Here is an 18,313-nt window from a genome sequence, read left to right as displayed (position 1 = left end):
TGAAATATTTGAGTTTTAAATATTAAATCCCCCAAATAAACCATAACACACTCTTTCTTGTGCCGATTGCAAAATACAAGGCCTAGTGTTCACTATCAAGGTCTTAACATACTGGAGGCTTTCATTCCAACCAAGCACTAACACACTATTCAAATATTTAATGGACGAACATACTTCCTTATTTCACCTCGTTTTTCACCAAAGCTAATTAAGAAATGCTAGAGGCCGTGACTGAATACTGTCGTGGAAATTTCCTCTATTTACCAAATCATGGGAGCAAACCACAACACAAGTCAGAGTTAGTTATTAAAGTCCATCTTTAATTATATGAGCTCTATCACAACCCTGTGACTCTCAGATCAATTCAGTGTCTATCCATGAATTCTCTGAGAGCCCCTTCTACATTGCAACTGAGATCCTTTAATAGCAAAAAACACACATAGTCAGACAGCATAGACATAATAAATCGTTCAGCTTTGTCTCCTTACTCAAACCCAGAACCATAAACCAATCCTCCATATCAACAGGCATATATCAAACTGTCATTTAGATACAACCAATTCTAAATACAACCAATCCTGGACAAGCTCACGGGGAGCATAGAATGATTCCAGACACTGCCATCCTCCTCTCCCCGATGGGAAAAGTAGGGAGTGACTGGCACACAGACACAGTGGAGCAAAAGATATGTTTACACATGATGACACCTTGACCTCTCCCCTCTCTGCGGCCCATGCAACTTAATCTTGACATAGAACAGATAACTGCCAATGGCCACCACTATAGTACAACAAAATACATTCTTATGAGAAATAACTCATAAGCATATGATGAATATAAAACATCTTACCTATGTTACCAACCAATTCTGATTATTCCCCAACAATACCCTGGCAGGTTCTGTTGTTTGTCCCTCCTGAGTCACCGTAGCATCATAGCCACTTCCTCAAAATAGTGACTCCCTCAAAATAATCAGAATTATTCTAAGGTGCATAAAGAAATCTGTAATTAATTTATACTTTTTTACCGGCTAAATCTTAGTCGTGCAATTTTATATCTAGCTAAGATGTTGGGTGCAGTATTTCTCAAGTAAAAACATTTGCATGAAAAACTAGTCAGTGTACTGCGTATAGTCTATGGAGTCAGGAAAGTCTGGCTCAGGACTGCTTTCTGAGAACAATAACATGTAATTGTTTTTAAAGAGGCACGTTGGGAAATCCATGATCAAATGATCACTAAAAAAGCAGCTAATGGTTGATACAAGTTAATCATCATTGATTCTTATATTAAATTCCCATGATAATGCACTCCACTCTCTTGTGCCAAGAGACAAATGGTATGTCTATTTTATTCCAACCCAGCATTAGCACGATATTCAAATATTAAATGTCCAGATTTAAGACCATTATAAGTAGAATATTTGAAACAGGCGTGTTAGTGCAGATGTGGAACAAATACTTGGAGATGCCTAGGAAGAATATGGCAGAATTCAATCTTGAGATGCATACGCAAAGCAATTGTTATTGATGGGAGTTTGCCATGATAGATTGAATTGAAATAAGGTTAGCCTGCAGATCTAAAGTTAGGATTCAGCACATTGGATCCCTGAAATCCTGATACTCATGTAGACTCGTATTTTCTTTGCCAGAAACATTCAAGGACCCCCTGCAAACCCTCATCCCACCATCTATAAATGGCAAACACTACACAGCAGGCTACTGAATGTGAAAGTAGCCTCCAAGACCATGGTGTCATAAGCCCAAATGTTATGTGTCACATGCTTTGTAGACAACACTGGGTCAATTGTGTGCAGCCCTATTGGGGCTGTATGGGGGCTGTATTGGGGCTGTATGGGGGCTGTATGGGGGCTGTATTGGCGCTGTATGGGGACTTCCAATCACGGCCAGGTGTGATACAGCTTGGAATCGAACCAGGGTCTGTAGGGACACCTTTAGCACAGAGATGTAGTACCTTTGTCACGCCCTGACCTTAGAGAGAGTTTTATTCTCTAATTTGGTTAGGTCGGGTTGTGACTAAGGTGGGTACTCTAGTTTTTCTATTTCTATGTTGGCCTGGTATGGTTCCCAATCAGAGGCAGCTGTCTATCGTTGTCTCTGATTGGGGATCATATTTAGGCAGCCTTTTCCAACTGGGTTTTTGTGGGATCTTGTTTTTGGTTAGTTGCCTGTGAGCACTCCATAGCTTCGCGTTTCATTTGCTGTTTATTGTTTTTGTGAGTTTCATCTGAATAACTCGGCTGGGTGATCTAGTGTGTTGATTTCTATGTTGGCCTGGTATGGTTCCCAATCAGAGGCAGCTGTATCATTGTCTCTGATTGGAGATCATATTTAGGCAGCCATTTCACCACTGTGTTTTGTGGGATCTTGTTTCTGTGTAGTTGCCTGTGAGCACTCCATGACTTCACGTTTCGTTTGCTGTTTATTGTGAGTTTCCTTTATTAAACATGTGGAACCCAAATCACGCTGCACTTTGGTCTGAGTATATTTCCAGTTCGTACGACGATCGTGACAGTTCCCCCTGATGCTATTGGACCAGGTACCTATTGGAAAAGAGATGTTATCTCAATGAGAACCTGTATAAATAAATGTAAAATAAAAGGGAAAATAAAAAAAGTTGCTGCCCTCCAGGAGAGACTGTTGGGGAATAATCAGAATTAGTTGGTAACATAGGTAAGATGTTTTATATTCATCATATGTTTGTAAGTTACTTCTCATCAGAATGTGTTTGTATAATACTGTGGCGGGGTTGCAGTATCTGTTCTCTGTCAAGACTAAGTTATTTGGGCCTGAGAGATTGGAGAGGTCAAGCGTGTATCTCTTGGCTCCGCAATGTCTGTGTGCCAGTCAATATGTCTCTGTGATCTTGTCAAGGAGGTGGATTTGATATATGCCTGTTGATATGGAGGATTTGTTTATGGTTCTGAGTTTATTATAGTTTCCATTTCCTCACACACTGAGACATCAAATGTTCCCTCCTCTGGCCATTTAGTACCCATTTTCCTAGTGCGCTTTTCCCATTTCTTAGACATTTCTATTAGTTATTTTTTTGCCTAGCGGATGCCTAGCGCTCAGAATGTCTACTGCCAATTTACTCATTATTGCGGCCTGCATCTTTTTGGTGTTCCTACTGTCAGTCTAAGTTGTTTACCTTTTTCTGTGTCTGCGAAGTACTAGTATTATCATTTATATTAGTTTATAGACCATTGATATTTTTATTATTGCTGCTCTTTCATGTAATTTTCCTTATCTATTCTAACGCTATGGATATTCTTGTTTCCGGGTTTATTCTCAGTTTATTCATTTAACTTCCTGTGATATTCGTATTTTTTTCCGTATTTATTCTTTCTTTGCTATTTTTGTTTTATTGTGCTTATTAAAACCACTTGTTCTTGTTCTTATAGTCCCTACAGATCCAGAGCTAAAAACTTTTACGGCCTCCCAATGGGAGATTTCCTGGGTGTATGGACATCCACGTTATGTTAGAACACATCCATGTTATGATGGAACACATCCACGTTATGTTAGAACACATCCATGTTATGATGGAACACATCCACGTTATGTTAGAACACATCCACGTTATGATGGAACACATCCACGTTATGTTAGAACACATCCACGTTATGATGGAACACATCCACGTTATGTTAGAACACATCCATGTTATGATGGAACACATCCACGTTATGTTAGAACACATCCACGTTATGATGGAACACATCCACGTTATGTTAGAACACATCCACGTTATGATGGAACACATCCACGTTATCTTAGAACACATCCACGTTATGATAGAACACATCCACGTTATGATGGAACACATCCACGTTATGATAGAACACATCCACGTTATGATAGAACACATCAACGTTGTGTTAGAACACATCCACGTTATGTTAGAACACATCCACGTTATGATAGAACACATCCACGTTGTGTTAGAACACATCCACGTTATGATAGAACACATCCACGTTATGTTAGAACACATCCACGTTATGTTAGAACACATCCACGTTATGTTAGAACACATCCACGTTATGTTAGAACACGTCCACGTTATGATAGAACACATCCACGTTATGTTAGAACACATCCACGTTATGTTAGAACACATCCACGTTATGTTAGAACACATCCACGTTATGATAGAACACATCCACGTTATGATAGAACACATCCACGTTATGATAGAACACATCCACGTTATGTTAGAACACATCCACGTTATGTTAGAACACATCCACGTTATGTTAGAACACATCCACGTTATGTTAGAACACATCCACGTTATGATAGAACACATCCACGTTATGTTAGAACACATCCACGTTATGTTAGAACACGTCCACGTTATGATAGAACACATCCACGTTATGTTAGAACACATCCACGTTATGTTAGAACACATCCACGTTATGTTAGAACACATCCACGTTATGATAGAACACATCCACGTTATGATAGAACACATCCACGTTATGATAGAACACATCCACGTTATGTTAGAACACATCCACGTTATGATAGAACACATCCACGTTATGTTAGAACACATCCACGTTATGTTAGAACACATCCACGTTATGTTAGAACACATCCACGTTATGATAGAACACATCCACGTTATGATAGAACACATCCACGTTATGATAGAGAGAGAGAGAGAAGTACAGAAAACATGTCTCCTAGACAAATTCTAGGTGTACCGTGATTCACCTTCAATGAATGAAATCGCTGTCTCTCTCACCCTTGGGGTATGTGTGAGGCCTGGTTGCATGGGTGGTGGCAGGTTACAAACTGTGGGGTTACAGGCAGGCAGGCAGGCAGGCAGGCAGGCAGGCAGGCAGGCAGGCAGGCAGGCAGGCAGAGATTACTTGTTAGATATTACTGCACTGTCGGAACTAGAAGGACAAGCATTTCGCTACACTCACATTAACATCTACTAACTATGTGTATGTGACCAATACATTTGATTTAATTTGATAGCAGCATGTAGCCTCATATGTTTATTTTACCATAATGTAGAACTCCTAAATGTCTTTTTGCTTTGAGAAATATAACACTGTGCCTTGCGTGAAAGCCTGTTTTTTTTAGATGATTGTGTGATCTTGCTCTCCATGGCCGATGTGAGCAAAACATTTAAACAGGTTTACTATCACAAGGCCGCCAGGCCAAAAAGAAATACCAAGGCGCGTTCTCAAAACATGCTCAAACCAGTTTGCAAGTGTCTTCACAGACATTTTCAATCTCTCCTTGTCCCAGTCTGTAATCCCAACAGGTTTCAAGCTGACCACCATTGTCCCTGTTTCCAAGGTAACCTGCCTAAATGACTATCGCCCTGTAGCAATCACATCTGTAATTATGAAGTGCTTTGAAAGGCTGGTTATGACACACATCAACATCATCATCCCAGATATTCCTAGACCCAGTCCAATTCACATACCGCCCCAACAGATCCACAGATGATGCAATCTGAATTGTACTTCACACTGCCCTCTCCCACCTGGACATGAGGGGATATAACTAATGTGAGAATGCTGTTCTTGGACTACAGCTCAGTGTTCAACACGATAGTCCCCTCCAAGCTCATCACCAAGCTACGGACTGTGGGACTGAACCTCTCTCTCTGTAACTGGATCCTGGACTTCTTGATGGGCCGGCTTCCAGGTGGTGAGGTTAGGCAACAACGTCTCTCCTACGCTAACCCTCAACACCCTCAGGGGTGTGTGCTTAGTCCCCTCCTGTACTCCCTGTTCCCCCACGACTGCGTGGCCACGCATTAATCCAACACTATCATCAAGATTGCTGATGACACAATGGTGGTAGGCCTGATCACCGAAGGTGATGAGACAGCCTACAGGGAGGTCAGAGACTTAGCAGTGTGGTACCAGGACAACAACTTCTCCCTCAATGTCAATAAGACCAAGGAGCTGATCGTTGACTATAGGAGAAGGAGGGGAGAGCATGCCCCCATCGATATCAACAGGGCTGTTGTGGAGCGGGTCAAGAGCTTTAAGTTCCATGGCGTCCACATCACTAAGGACTTAACATGGTCCACACACACCCGCACAGTCATGAAGAGGGCACAGCAGTGCCTCTTCCCCCTCAGGAGGCAGAATAGATTTGGTTTGGGCCCTCAGATCCTCAAAACATTCTACAGCTGCACCATCGAGAGCATCTTGACTGACTTCATCACCGCTTGGTATGGCAAATGTACTGCCCTTGACCGTAAAGTGCTACAGAGGATGGTGGCGGCCAGACCAGTACATCACTGGGTCCGAGCCCCCTGCCATCCAGGACCTCTATATCAGGCGTTGTCAGAGGAAGGCCAGAAAAATTGCCAAAACTCCAGCCACCCGTGTCATAGACGGTTCACTCTGCTACCGTCTGGCAAATGGTACCGGAGCATCGGAACTCGGACCAACAAGCTCAGAGACAGCTTCTACCCCCAAGCCATAAGACAGCTAAATAGTCAATTATTGTTACACAGACTATCTGCAATGACTCTCTGGCACTGACCCTACACACTAACTCACAAACACTACATTGTCACTCCCCTTTCAAATCCCACACACATTCACAACATACGCACACTCAAAACCAAAACAACACAAACATATACTTTACACACACAAAACCTTTACACTCATTTGCTGCTGCTACGCTATTCTTTATTTTACTCTTATCTATCCTGATGCCTAGTCACTTTACCCTGCCTTCATGTACATATCTACCTCAAATACCTTATTATCTATCCTGATGCCTAGTCACTTTACCCTGCCTTCATGTACATATCTACCTTAAATATTTTATTATCTATCCTGATGCCTAGTCACTTTACCCTGCCTTCATGTACATATCTACCTCAAATACCTTATTATCTATCCTGATGCCTAGTCACTTTACCCTGCCTTCATGTACATATCTACCTTAAATATTTTATTATCTATCCTGATGCCTAGTCACTTTACCCTGCCTTCATGTACATATCTACCTCAAATACCTTATTATCTATCCTGATGCCTAGTCACTTTAGGTTTTGGCCTTTCTAGGGAGTTTTTCCTAGCCACCGGGCTTCTACACCTGCATTGCTTGCTGTTTGGGGTTTTAGGTTGGGTTTCTGTACAGCATGCTGAGATATCAGCAAATTCCTTGTACCTCTGCACATTGACCTGGTACTGGGACTTCCTGTATATAGCTCCACATTGATCTGGTACTGGTAACCCCATACATAGCTCCACATTGATTTATACAGGGGGTACCAGTACTATAGCTCCACATTGATCTGGTACTTCCTGTATATAGCTCCATATTGATCTGGTACTTCCTGTATATAGCTCCATATTGACCTGGTACTTCCTGTATATAGCTCCACATTGATCTGGTACTTCCTGTATATAGCTCCATATTGACCTGGTACTTCCTGTATATAGCTCCACATTGACCTGGTACTTCCTGTATATAGCTCCACATTGATCTGGTACTTCCTGTATATAGCTCCATATTGACCTGGTACTTCCTGTATATAGCTCCACATTGACCTGGTACTGGTACCACCTGTATATAGCTCCACATTGACCTGGTACTGGTACCACCTGTATATAGCTCCACATTGACCTGGTACTGGTACCACCTGTATATAGCTCCACATTGACCTGGTACTGGTACCACCTGTATATAGCTCCACATTGACCTGGTACTGGAACCACCTGTATATAGCTCCACATTGACCTGGTACTGGTACCACCTGTATATAGCTCCACATTGACCTGGTACTTCCTGTATATAGCTCCACATTGACCTGGTACTTCCTGTATATAGCTCCACATTGACCTGGTACTTCCTGTATATAGCTCCACATTGACCTGGTACCACCTGTATATAGCTCCACATTGACCTGGTACTTCCTGTATATAGCTCCACATGAATCATTGATATGTTGGATACATGTCTCCATCTCAACCAAGAATCAACGTTAAAGGACTAAATCAAATCAAATACATTTTCCAGACAGTTCCCACTGACTTAGTCTAATACGAAGACACAGTACATCTCTTTCAAATGTTGATATTTGGTTGAGTTGACAACCAAACACAATTCAATATCCAGTTTGTCTACAAATGAATAATTGACATGTTGGTCTACATCTCAACCCCCCAAAAAATGATGAAGTGAATTGAAGGACTTAATCTAATCTTAAATTAATTTTAATTTTGATTTAGTCCTATTCTTGAAATTTAGATTTTTGGTTGAAATGGAGACGTGAATTCAACAGTAATGATTAACTTGAAGATTACATTTGAAATCAACCAATTCTTGAAAGCCTAAGCCTATATGTATTGTCTATTTCTAGTTGAACCCTGGATTGAATAGAAACAAATAGCTGCAGATGCCTTCAGAAAGAATTCAAAGCCCTTGACTTGTTCCACATGTTGTTGTGTTACAGCCTGAATAAACAATAGTTTCAACTTTCACTGACTTACACACAATACCCCATAATGTCAAAGTGGAATTATGTTTTAAAATGTTAAAATTAAATGCTGAAATGTCTTGAGTTAATAAGTATTCAACCCCTTTATTACAGCAAGCCTAAATAAATTCAGGAGTAAACATTTCCTTAACAAGTCACATAATAAATTGCATGGACTCACTGTGTGCAATAATAGTAATAAAAAAGAATCATGGTAAACACCCCACACATACAATTCTCTGTAGGGTCCTTCAGTCAAACAGTGCATTTAAAACACAGATTATCTCACAAAGACTAGGGAGATTAGGGAGGTTTTCCAATGCCTCACAAAGAAGGGCAACTATTGGTGGATACATTTTTTTAAATAAAATACATTGAATATCCCTTTGAGCATGGTGAAGTTATTACACTTTGGATGGTGTATCAATATACCTATTCATTACAAAGATACAGGCGTCCTTCCTAACTCAGTTGCCGGAGAGGAAGGAAACTGTTCATAAGGCCAATGGTGACTTTAAAAGAGTTTGAGTTTAATGGCTGTTATAGGAGGCAAAACAAATCCCTGCTAGGGGGAAATGCAGGTTTTAACTAATTAAATAACAAATCATATGATACACATGATCAGTCTCTGTGTTTAAAATAAGTGGCTAATATGAACCTAAAAAACTGCAAATGACACTACAAGTCTTGAGAAAAAAAACAATACACTACATGTTTACCTTGTCAGCTCAGGGATTCGATCCAGCAACTTTTTGGTTACTGGCCCAACGCTCTAACCACTATTGCAGTTAGCCATGACAGCCTTTGTAATAGAACGCTTGTGACCACACACACACACACACACACACACACACACACACATCTAAATATTTCACTCGGGGAAAAAAAATATCTTAAGTTCATCGATCAAATGCAGAAGGCTACATGTGTTGAAAAAATAACATTCACTGAGTAAAACACGTAATAACCCCCCTCACTCACACGTTACTGTCAAGGTCAACACAACAAAAGCAATATCTTTTGGCTACACTGCAGGTTATTAAAATTGTACACTTTCTGCCTGTGGACATCTGTTCTACAATGTGCCAGCGGAGCATGATACCCTTTGGGAAAAAATTAGTTCATTAGCTAGTTGACATTTCACAGATTGCAGTCCAGTCAGCAACTAACACGTTATAACGGCAAGGAGTCGTATAACATTACCAGTTAACACTATTGCGAATGTGTTATTTTATTTATCTGTTATTTTACCAGGTAAGTTGACTGAGAACTTGTTCTCATTTACCTCAACAACCTGGGGAATAGTTACAGGGGAGAGGAGGGGGATGAATGAGCCAATTGTAAACCTGGGATTATTAGGTGACCATGATGGTTTGAGGGCCAGATTGGGAATTTAGCCAGTTAACACCCCTACAATAAGTGCCATGGGATCTTTAATGACATCAGTCAGGCCACCTGTTTAACATCCTATCTGAAAGACAGCACCCTACACAGGGCAGTATCCCCAATCACTGCCCTGGGGCATTAGGATGTTTTAGACCAGAGTAAATAGTGCCTCCTACTGGATCTCCAACACCACTTCCAGCAGCATCTAATCTCCCATCCAGGGACTCACCAGGACCAACCCTGCTTAGCTTCAGAAGCAAGCCAGTAGTGGTATGCTGCTGGCTAAGGTTAGGTGACAGTCATTAGCTGTCTGACTTTAATAGGCAGCTAATTTTCACACCATAAATTCTATTTGGTCAGTTAAGTTGGCTAATGTTGCTCAACATTGCTCTGGCTAGCTAACAGATAAGTGTCTTACTAGCTCGATCGAATTAACAACGCTAACAATACTGGTTCCACCACACATTCTCCCTCACCTCAAACTTTCCAAATGCCAGTTGTTTTTCAGTTACAGCTCATGAAGTATGCTTCATCACCTTGTCTTCGTGGTCAAGCTTCTCACCTACCTCGTCGATATCATTCAGGAGACTCGCTGTTGTAAATTAATAACTGCCAAATTGCCAACTAAAAACAGACTGGAGCTAACCACAGGTCTGGTTTAGTCTGCTTTCCACCAGACAATGGGAGATGATTCACCTTTCAGCAGGACAATAACCTAAAACACAAGACCAAATCTACACTGGAGTTGCTTACCAAGAAGACAGAGAACGTTCGAGTGGCCGAATTACAGTTTTGACTTAAATCTGCTATAAAATCTATGGCAAGACCTGAAAATGGTCGTCTAGCAATGATCAACAACCAATTTGACAGAGTTGAAGAATAAAAAAATATTGTACAATCCAGGTGTAGACTTACCCAGAAAGACACACAGCTGTAATCACTCTTAGAGACTTACCCAGTAAGACTCACAGCTGTAGTCACTCTTAGAGACTTACCCACAGACTCACAGCTGTAATCACTCTTAGAGACTTACCCAGACAGACTCACAGCTGTAATCACTCTTAGAGACTTACCCAGACAGACTCACAGCTGTAATCACTCTTAGAGACTTACCCAGACAGACTCACAGCTGTAATCACTCTTAGAGACTTACCCAGACAGACTCACAGCTGTAATCACTCTTAGAGACTTACCCAGACAGACTCACAGCTGTAATCACTCTTAGAGACTTACCCAGTAAGACTCACAGCTGTAATCACTCTTAGAGACTTACCCAGTAAGACTCACAGCTGTAATCACTGCCAAAGGTGATTCTAACATTTATTGACTCAAGATCTATTTTCTTGTGTTTTATTTTTATACAAATGCAAAAAAACAACAACATTACAGTTGAAACAGTCCTTAGGATAGTGGGCACTTATGGAAGCCAGTTCCCTGCTGAGGAGAAAGGTCCACAGTAGAGTAGTAAGGACTGTCTGTGGGTCAGCTGTCTTTCTTCTTGGCCTTGAGGAAGGGCTGGTGTAGCACGTCATAGAGACGTCTGGCCTGTAGGACACAGCCAACACACACCACTCAATAATGCAAGGAGACTAACTAAGGAAAACTGACACTGTTCGAGGATATATTTTCCTAATAATGCAAGGAGACGAACTAAGGGAAACTGACACTGTTCAAGGATATATTTTCCTAATAATGCAAGGAGACTAACTAAGGGAAACTGACACTGTTCGAGGATATATTTTCCTAATAATGCAAGGAGACTAACTAAGGGAAACTGACACTGTTCGAGGATATATTTTCCTAAATTGGTTTGAAATAACCATCAACGTTTGGAAATAAATCACACTGAATTATAATAATTAAAATGTTGAAGGTCATATTTAAAAATTCAAGGGAACACTATTCCCTCTCTTTCTGTCAAACACCCTCCATCCCTCTACCCACCCATCCCTCCATCCCTCTACCCATCCCTCCACCCCTCTACCCATCCCTCCACCACTCCACCCATCCCTCCACCCCTCTACCCATCCCTCCACCACTCCACCCATTCCTCCACCACTCCACCCATCCCTCCACCCCTCTACCCATCCCTCCACCACTCCACCCATCCCTCCACTCCTCTACCCATCCTTCCTGCTCACCTTCTGGGGTCCCAGTCCAGGACAGAGAACCAGGTCCTCTTTAGTTGCAGTGATGATCCCCTCTAAGGACTGAGAAAAAAGACCATCTCTCAACTCAAGACAATTCATTTGAGTACATCAGCATGGTTCATTTCAATATATAATGAAAGCCTCTTACAGAGAAGGTTGACAGCAGAGTGATCGAGTCAGTCTTGTTGACAGACTTCACAGTGGTCAGACAGTCCGTCACCTGTAAAACCACTGCTAAGATGTTACTGAGTTACAGTTCCTATGAAAGGAAATCAGTCAATTGAAATAAATGAATAAATACATTCAATTAGGCCCTAATCTATGTTTGTCACATGACTGGGAATACAGATACGCATCTGTCGGTCACAGATACCTTCATAAAAATATAATAATAATAATTCTGAAAACCAGTCAGTATCTGGTGCGACCACCGCCTCATGCCGTGCAACAACTCCTTCACATATAGTTGGATCAGGTTGTTAGTTGTCCCACTCTCCTTGCTGGAATATTGGTGTGAACTGGAACACGCTGTCGAACAAGTCGATCCAGAGCATCCCAAACATAATAAACGGGTGACATGTTTATTTAAACAACGGGTGTTATCGGTTATCTCTGCGCATTCAAAATTGCCATCGTAAAAAATGCTATTGTGTTCGTTGTCCGTAGCTTATGCCTGCCCCATACCATAACCCCACCATGGGGCACTCTGTTCACAACAATCAGTTCGCCCACACAACGCCATACACGCTTGTCTGCAATCTCCCCGCTAAAGATGAAACTGGGATTCATCTGTGAAAAGCCCACTTCTCCAGTGCCCAGCAAAAGTGAGCATTTGCCCACTGAAATCGGTTACGACGCCAAACTACGGTCAGAACAAGACCCTGGTGAAGATGACGAGCACACACATGAGCTTCCCTGAGGCAGTTTCTGACAGATTTGTGCAGAAATTCTTTGGCTGCGCAAACCCACAGTTTCATCAGCTGTCCGGGTTGCTGGTCTCATGCGTTTACGCAGGTGAAGAAGCTGGATGTGGAGGTCCTGGGTTGTCGTGGTTACACCTGGTCTGTGGTTGTGAGGCCAGTTGGACGTACTGCCAAATTCTTCGAAACGATGTCGGAGGCGGCTTATGGTAGAGAAATTAACATTAAATTATCTGGCAATAGCTCTGGTGGACATTCCTGCAGTCAGCATGCCAATTGCACAATCCCTTAAAACATCTTTTGTGTTGTGTGACAAAACTGCACATTTTAGAGTGGCCTTTTATTGTCCCCCAGCACAAGGTGCACCTGTGTAATAATCATGCTGTCTACTCAGCTTCTTGATATGCCACACCTGTCAGGTAGGTAGATGGATTATCTTGGCAAAGGAGAAATTATCACCCGACAGGGATGTAAACACATTTGTGCACAACATTGAGGAGAAATGCGATTTTTGTGCATAAGGAACATTTCTGGGAAATTTAACTTCAGCTCATGAAACATGGGACTCTTTACATTTTGCGTTTATATTTTTTGTTCAGTGTATTAATATGACTGTTGGTTATTGCCATAATGGCTCAGACCTTCGACAGGTAGTCTTTCTCCACATGTTCCTTCAGCAGATCAGCTGGTTTCTTCTCATAGGACTTGTACGTCTCCAGGTAACGCCCCGCCTCCTCTGGACTGTTAACAAAAACAAGTTACAACTTAGAATCTTCACTCTCAAACATTGTCATTACATAGTAAGGAATGGAGAGGGTTACCTCCATGCCAGGGGTGAGAGGGTTACCACCAGGGGTGAGAGGGTTACCTCCAGGCCAGGGGTGAGAGGGTTACCACCAGGTGTGAGAGGGTTACCACCAGGGGTGAGAGGGTTACCTCCATGCCAGGTGTGAGAGTGTTACCACCAGGGGTGAGAGGGTTACAACCATGGGTGAGAGTGTTACCACCAGGGGTGAGAGTGTTACCTCCAGGGGTGAGAGTGTTACCTCCAGGGGTGAGAGTGTTACCTCCAGGGGTGAGAGGGTTACCACCAGGGGTGAGAGGGTTACCTCCAGGCCAGGATGAGAGTGCAGTCAGCCATGATGCAGATACGAGCCAGCTCTTTCAGAGAATGGTGAGGGTCTTTCTGCAAAACACCACCAGGGAGAGTGGGGACGGGAGAGGGAGTGGGGACACGGGAGAGGGTGGGGAGACGGGAGAGGGTGGGGAGACGGGAGAGGGTGGGGAGACGGGAGAGGGTGAGGAGACGGGAGAGGGTGGGGAGACGGGAGAGGGTGGGGACGGGAGAGGGTGGGGACGGGAGAGAGTGGGGAGACGGGAGAGGGTGGGGACGGGAGAGAGTGGGGAGACGGGAGAGGGTGGGGACGGGAGAGAGTGGGGAGACGGGAGAGGGTGGGGACGGGAGAGAGTGGGGACGGGAGAGGGTGGGGACGGGAGAGAGTGGGGACGGGAGAGGGTGGGGACGGGAGAGAGTGGGGACGGGAGTGGGTGGGGACGGGAGAGAGTGGGGTATTAGGCAAATCTGCAATGTGTAAACTGAAAAATGATCAGTATAAAAGTACTTTTACACTATAATCATGACCTCTAATTAAATTCATCAATAAATGAGGAGAAAAAAAACTATTTTCTAGTCTCACCACATCAACTAACACCAGTAGAACCCTGAGGGTGAAGGTCTGGCCCAACAGTTTGAGACGGTCGTGAATGTAGTTGGGGTTGAGGTTGTGGTACCTCAGACTGCCGGTCCAACAAGGAGCAAGAACAGTACAACGGAGACAACACCAACAGGCCAGGACAACACCAACAGGCCAGGACAAGATCCAACAAGCACGGACACAAATACAAGAGGGAGATACTATGAGAACCTCTTCCATTAGAACATGACTAGCAAATGTCACCATTGTTTGTTCCAGAGAAGTCGTTACATAGCATAGCATAACATAGTATAACATAGCATAGCATAACATAGTATAACATAGCATAACATAGCATAGCATAACATAGTATAACATAGCATAACATAGTATAACATAGCATAGCATAACATAGCATAACATAGTATAACATAGCATAGCATAACATAGTATAACATAGCATAGCATAACATAGTATAACATAGCATAGCATAACATAGCATAGCATAACATAGCATAGCAACATTTACGTGAAGGTGTAAAGGTTCACAGAATAAAACAACAAGAAAAGAACAGAAGTGGCTAGCGGCTAACTCACTAACTAGGTGAGAGGTGAGCATGTATAACAGGTTTCAGTGGAACAGAAAAGGCCACATCACACACACAGAGACCTGAGGAAGAGAGCGCAGGTCGTCTGTCCCAGAACATAGTCGGGGACCACCTCTCCAAACTCCCACGGCACACTCCTCACAAATTTCAGAATGGTGTTTCCTCTCTGCACAATAAAAACCAAGGTGTGGAGATTCATTAGTAAGACAACACTTCAAAGCTTTCCTCAGTTATCGGTAAAGGTCTCTCTGAACAAAGACATTAAACTCAATTATTATGTTGGTAAGACTGTTACATCCATCACTCTTACCTGTCTGGGGCTGACTATGATACTATTACCAGACCCCACTGGTTTAGGATGACCTAGGATGTTGCTGCCCTCTGACCCTTGACCCTCCCCCTGCTTCTGCTCAGTCCCAGCCCTCTGCCCCTCCTCTCCCTGTGTAACCCCTGGTGGTCCACCAGACCCCGGATCCTTTGTCCCCTGGGCCCGAGGCCTCTCACACCCCACAGAGGACGATGACGTCATATCAGGCCCACCTTGTGCTCCTTGACTGGGACCCTGCTTCAAACTACCAGTCTCTGTATCTATCCCTGTCCCCGTTCCTGCAGCAGCCCTGGACAGCTCCACTCTCTGTGAAGCTGAGGGGACTCGCTGAGGTGCATGGCCTTTGCTCTGGACAATGAACTCTGCGTAGGATAGTGGTTGGCCAGCAGACGACGGGGGTGCAGGCTGAGCTTTGGTCTCAGAGGTGGTTGATGATGATGATGATGATGATGATGCACTCTGGCCTGCCTTAGAGGAGGGCTGGAACAGGGGTTTCACCTGCAAGAGAAACCAGGTGGGTGGCTTTTTTAACCATGTGCCCATGCAGTTCTCCAACATGTGACATATGCAATGTGTATTGCAACGCTCTACAATCAAAGCCAAGATGGAAAGTTATGAATATTGTATAGAGGTCCAAAACCCTACAACGGGAAAACTATTTTTCAACCACTTGCTACCTTCAACCTTCCTTGTAGGTGTAACTACAATAACAATTAACGTTACATCTTAGTAATTTAGCGAGCTGACTTTACTTTACTAATGTCAAAAAGACTAGCTACGCCTGAGGTTTGAGGGATTGGTTGTCTGTCTGCAACCAAATAAAACAATCTGGACAGAAAATAGACCCGTTTCCAGAGTGTTTCAGGACACTAAATATCTCTACTGTAGCTTTGGTCAGCACTACTAACTTAGCTAGATCGCTAACAAGACTAGGATAGTCCCTTTTTTGTACTTGAACCATTTGTACATCGTTATAACACTGTATATATATATATATATATATATATATATATATATATATATATATATATATATATATATATATATATATATATATATATATATATATACCGAATTACATTTGTAATGTCTTTGTTCTTTTGTAACTTCTGTGATGTTTACTGTTCATTTGTATTGTTTATTTCACTTGTGTACATTCCCTTCACTTGTTTTGGCAATGTTAACACATGTTTCCCATGACTATAAAGACCCTCTGAATTGAATAGTTAGTTAGCCTACACCCTTGAAACATAGCTGGTGATTAACTAACTCATTCATTAGCGATTTACTTACCGGGGCTCTTTCTTTTGTGAAGGCAGAGTCGTCTAGGTTGATATTAAACCTCTTTTTGTCCATATTTGAATCAAGTACATGCCTGTAGCTATCCACATAGCTAACTGTCGCTCTGGTTCTGACGTCCACTGCGGAGCGTCGAAAATGTCAACCAGGCATGACTTTCTCCTGTTGATCAAAGAGTAATCGATTCCACTACCGGTATTTCCATTATCTGTCAGCAGAGGATGCAAGAGTTCCACATCAGGAATAGGGTTCGTCGACCTGAACGCATTTCTGATGGTGTGTTTTGAACATTGTCAGAGCATTGCAGCCCCAACCTCCGAAAGTACTTTTTTTAAATAAGGAAAAGAGACTGGAGGAAAATCCCTTGAGAAACGACAGCTAAGTAACAGAAGTGTGCCAACATCTTCAATTGTAGGCTACTAAGGAAAGAGACAGACACCAAACCTGTATGATTCCTTTACCGAAGGATAATGAAGTGGAGCCCCATGACTGTCACTCTGTGGGGTGTGAAACCTCAAGACGCAGGAGTCAGTCACAGGCAGGAGCAAGCAACACAGGGTGGTGGTTGACTTTGAGATGGTAGGCCTATGAAACTCTGCATGATCTTCCAATTTTACTCATCACTATTTTGTGGTCGGCCCAAAAATGAATGTTCGTCATCGATTCATTTTATTTTTTATTGTATTTATTTATTTTATTTTATTTATTTTAATTCATTTTCACCAGGTAGGCCAGTCTTAGAACAAGTTCTCATTTGCAACTGCGACCTGGCCAAGAGAAAGCAAAGCAGTTCGACACATAAAACAACAACAGAGTTACACATGGAATAAACAAACATACAATCAATAATACAGTAGAAAAATCTATATACAGCGTGTGCAAATGAGGTAATAACAATGAGACAGTCAGTGTCTATTAATGAGTGTAGGCTATTGTGTAATGCTTGTGAATATAGCCCTTTTTTGTGTGGTACCGGTTCAAAACAAACTATTAATCAGTGACACTAGCCACATGCCTGTACGTGCACATTCCCCTTTGCCTTTACTGTGCCCTTTTGGGTGGTGGTAAATTGGTTGAGAGAATACCAAGAGTGTGCAAAGCTGTCTTCAAGGCAAAAGGTGGCTACTTTGAAGAATTGCAAATATAAAATATATTTGTTTAACACTTTTTTTGTTACTACATGATTCCATATGTGTTATTTCATAGTTTTGATGTCTTCACGATTATTCTACAATGTAGAAAATGGTAAAAAATCATCATAAAGAAAACCCCGAGTAGGTAGGTCCGAACGTTTGACTGGCACTGTATATAGTATATATATTTTTGTCGTAGTTGTTCTGCCCAGAACTCGTCCTTAAATTCTCATCTACGCTTCAGAACCAAAAAGTTGCTTGTCTTGATTGTTGACCAGTCATCAGCACTGGCGTGCAA

The 18,313-nt window shown here is 42.4% G+C and overlaps 1 protein-coding gene across 1 annotated transcript; it reads right to left on the bottom strand.

Moving 5' to 3' along the window:
• Positions 1–11,190: 11,190 nt before the first annotated feature.
• Positions 11,191–17,439, bottom strand: ercc1 (excision repair cross-complementation group 1). The gene is made up of 9 exons (XM_020475403.2): positions 16,877–17,439; positions 15,566–16,081; positions 15,318–15,421; positions 14,650–14,749; positions 14,062–14,138; positions 13,594–13,693; positions 12,181–12,252; positions 12,024–12,092; positions 11,191–11,427 (listed from the first exon to the last, which is right to left on the bottom strand). The coding sequence occupies exons 1-9, from the start codon at positions 16,937–16,939 to the stop codon at positions 11,365–11,367; spliced, it is 1,164 nt and encodes a 387-aa protein (XP_020330992.1). The 5' UTR covers positions 16,940–17,439; the 3' UTR covers positions 11,191–11,364.
• Positions 17,440–18,313: the final 874 nt, after the last annotated feature.

The sequence above is a fragment of the Oncorhynchus kisutch genome, linkage group LG26 (genome assembly GCF_002021735.2).
Source record: "Oncorhynchus kisutch isolate 150728-3 linkage group LG26, Okis_V2, whole genome shotgun sequence".
NCBI lineage: Eukaryota > Metazoa > Chordata > Actinopteri > Salmoniformes > Salmonidae > Oncorhynchus > Oncorhynchus kisutch.
This window is presented reverse-complemented; position numbering and strand designations above follow the sequence as displayed.

What these genes read in the sequence shown, in the direction of transcription:
- ercc1 (XM_020475403.2), bottom strand. Translation starts at nt 16,939, where the DNA reads ATGGACAAAAAGAGGTTTAATATCAACCTAGACGACTCTGCCTTCACA. An exon ending in TCATAGTCAGCCCCAGACAG is followed by an intron (nt 15,422 to 15,565) that starts GTAAGAGTGATG and finishes TTTATTGTGCAG; the next exon opens with AGAGGAAACACCATTCTGAA. An exon ending in TACTGGTGTTAGTTGATGTG is followed by an intron (nt 14,139 to 14,649) that starts GTGAGACTAGAA and finishes GGTGTTTTGCAG; the next exon opens with AAAGACCCTCACCATTCTCT.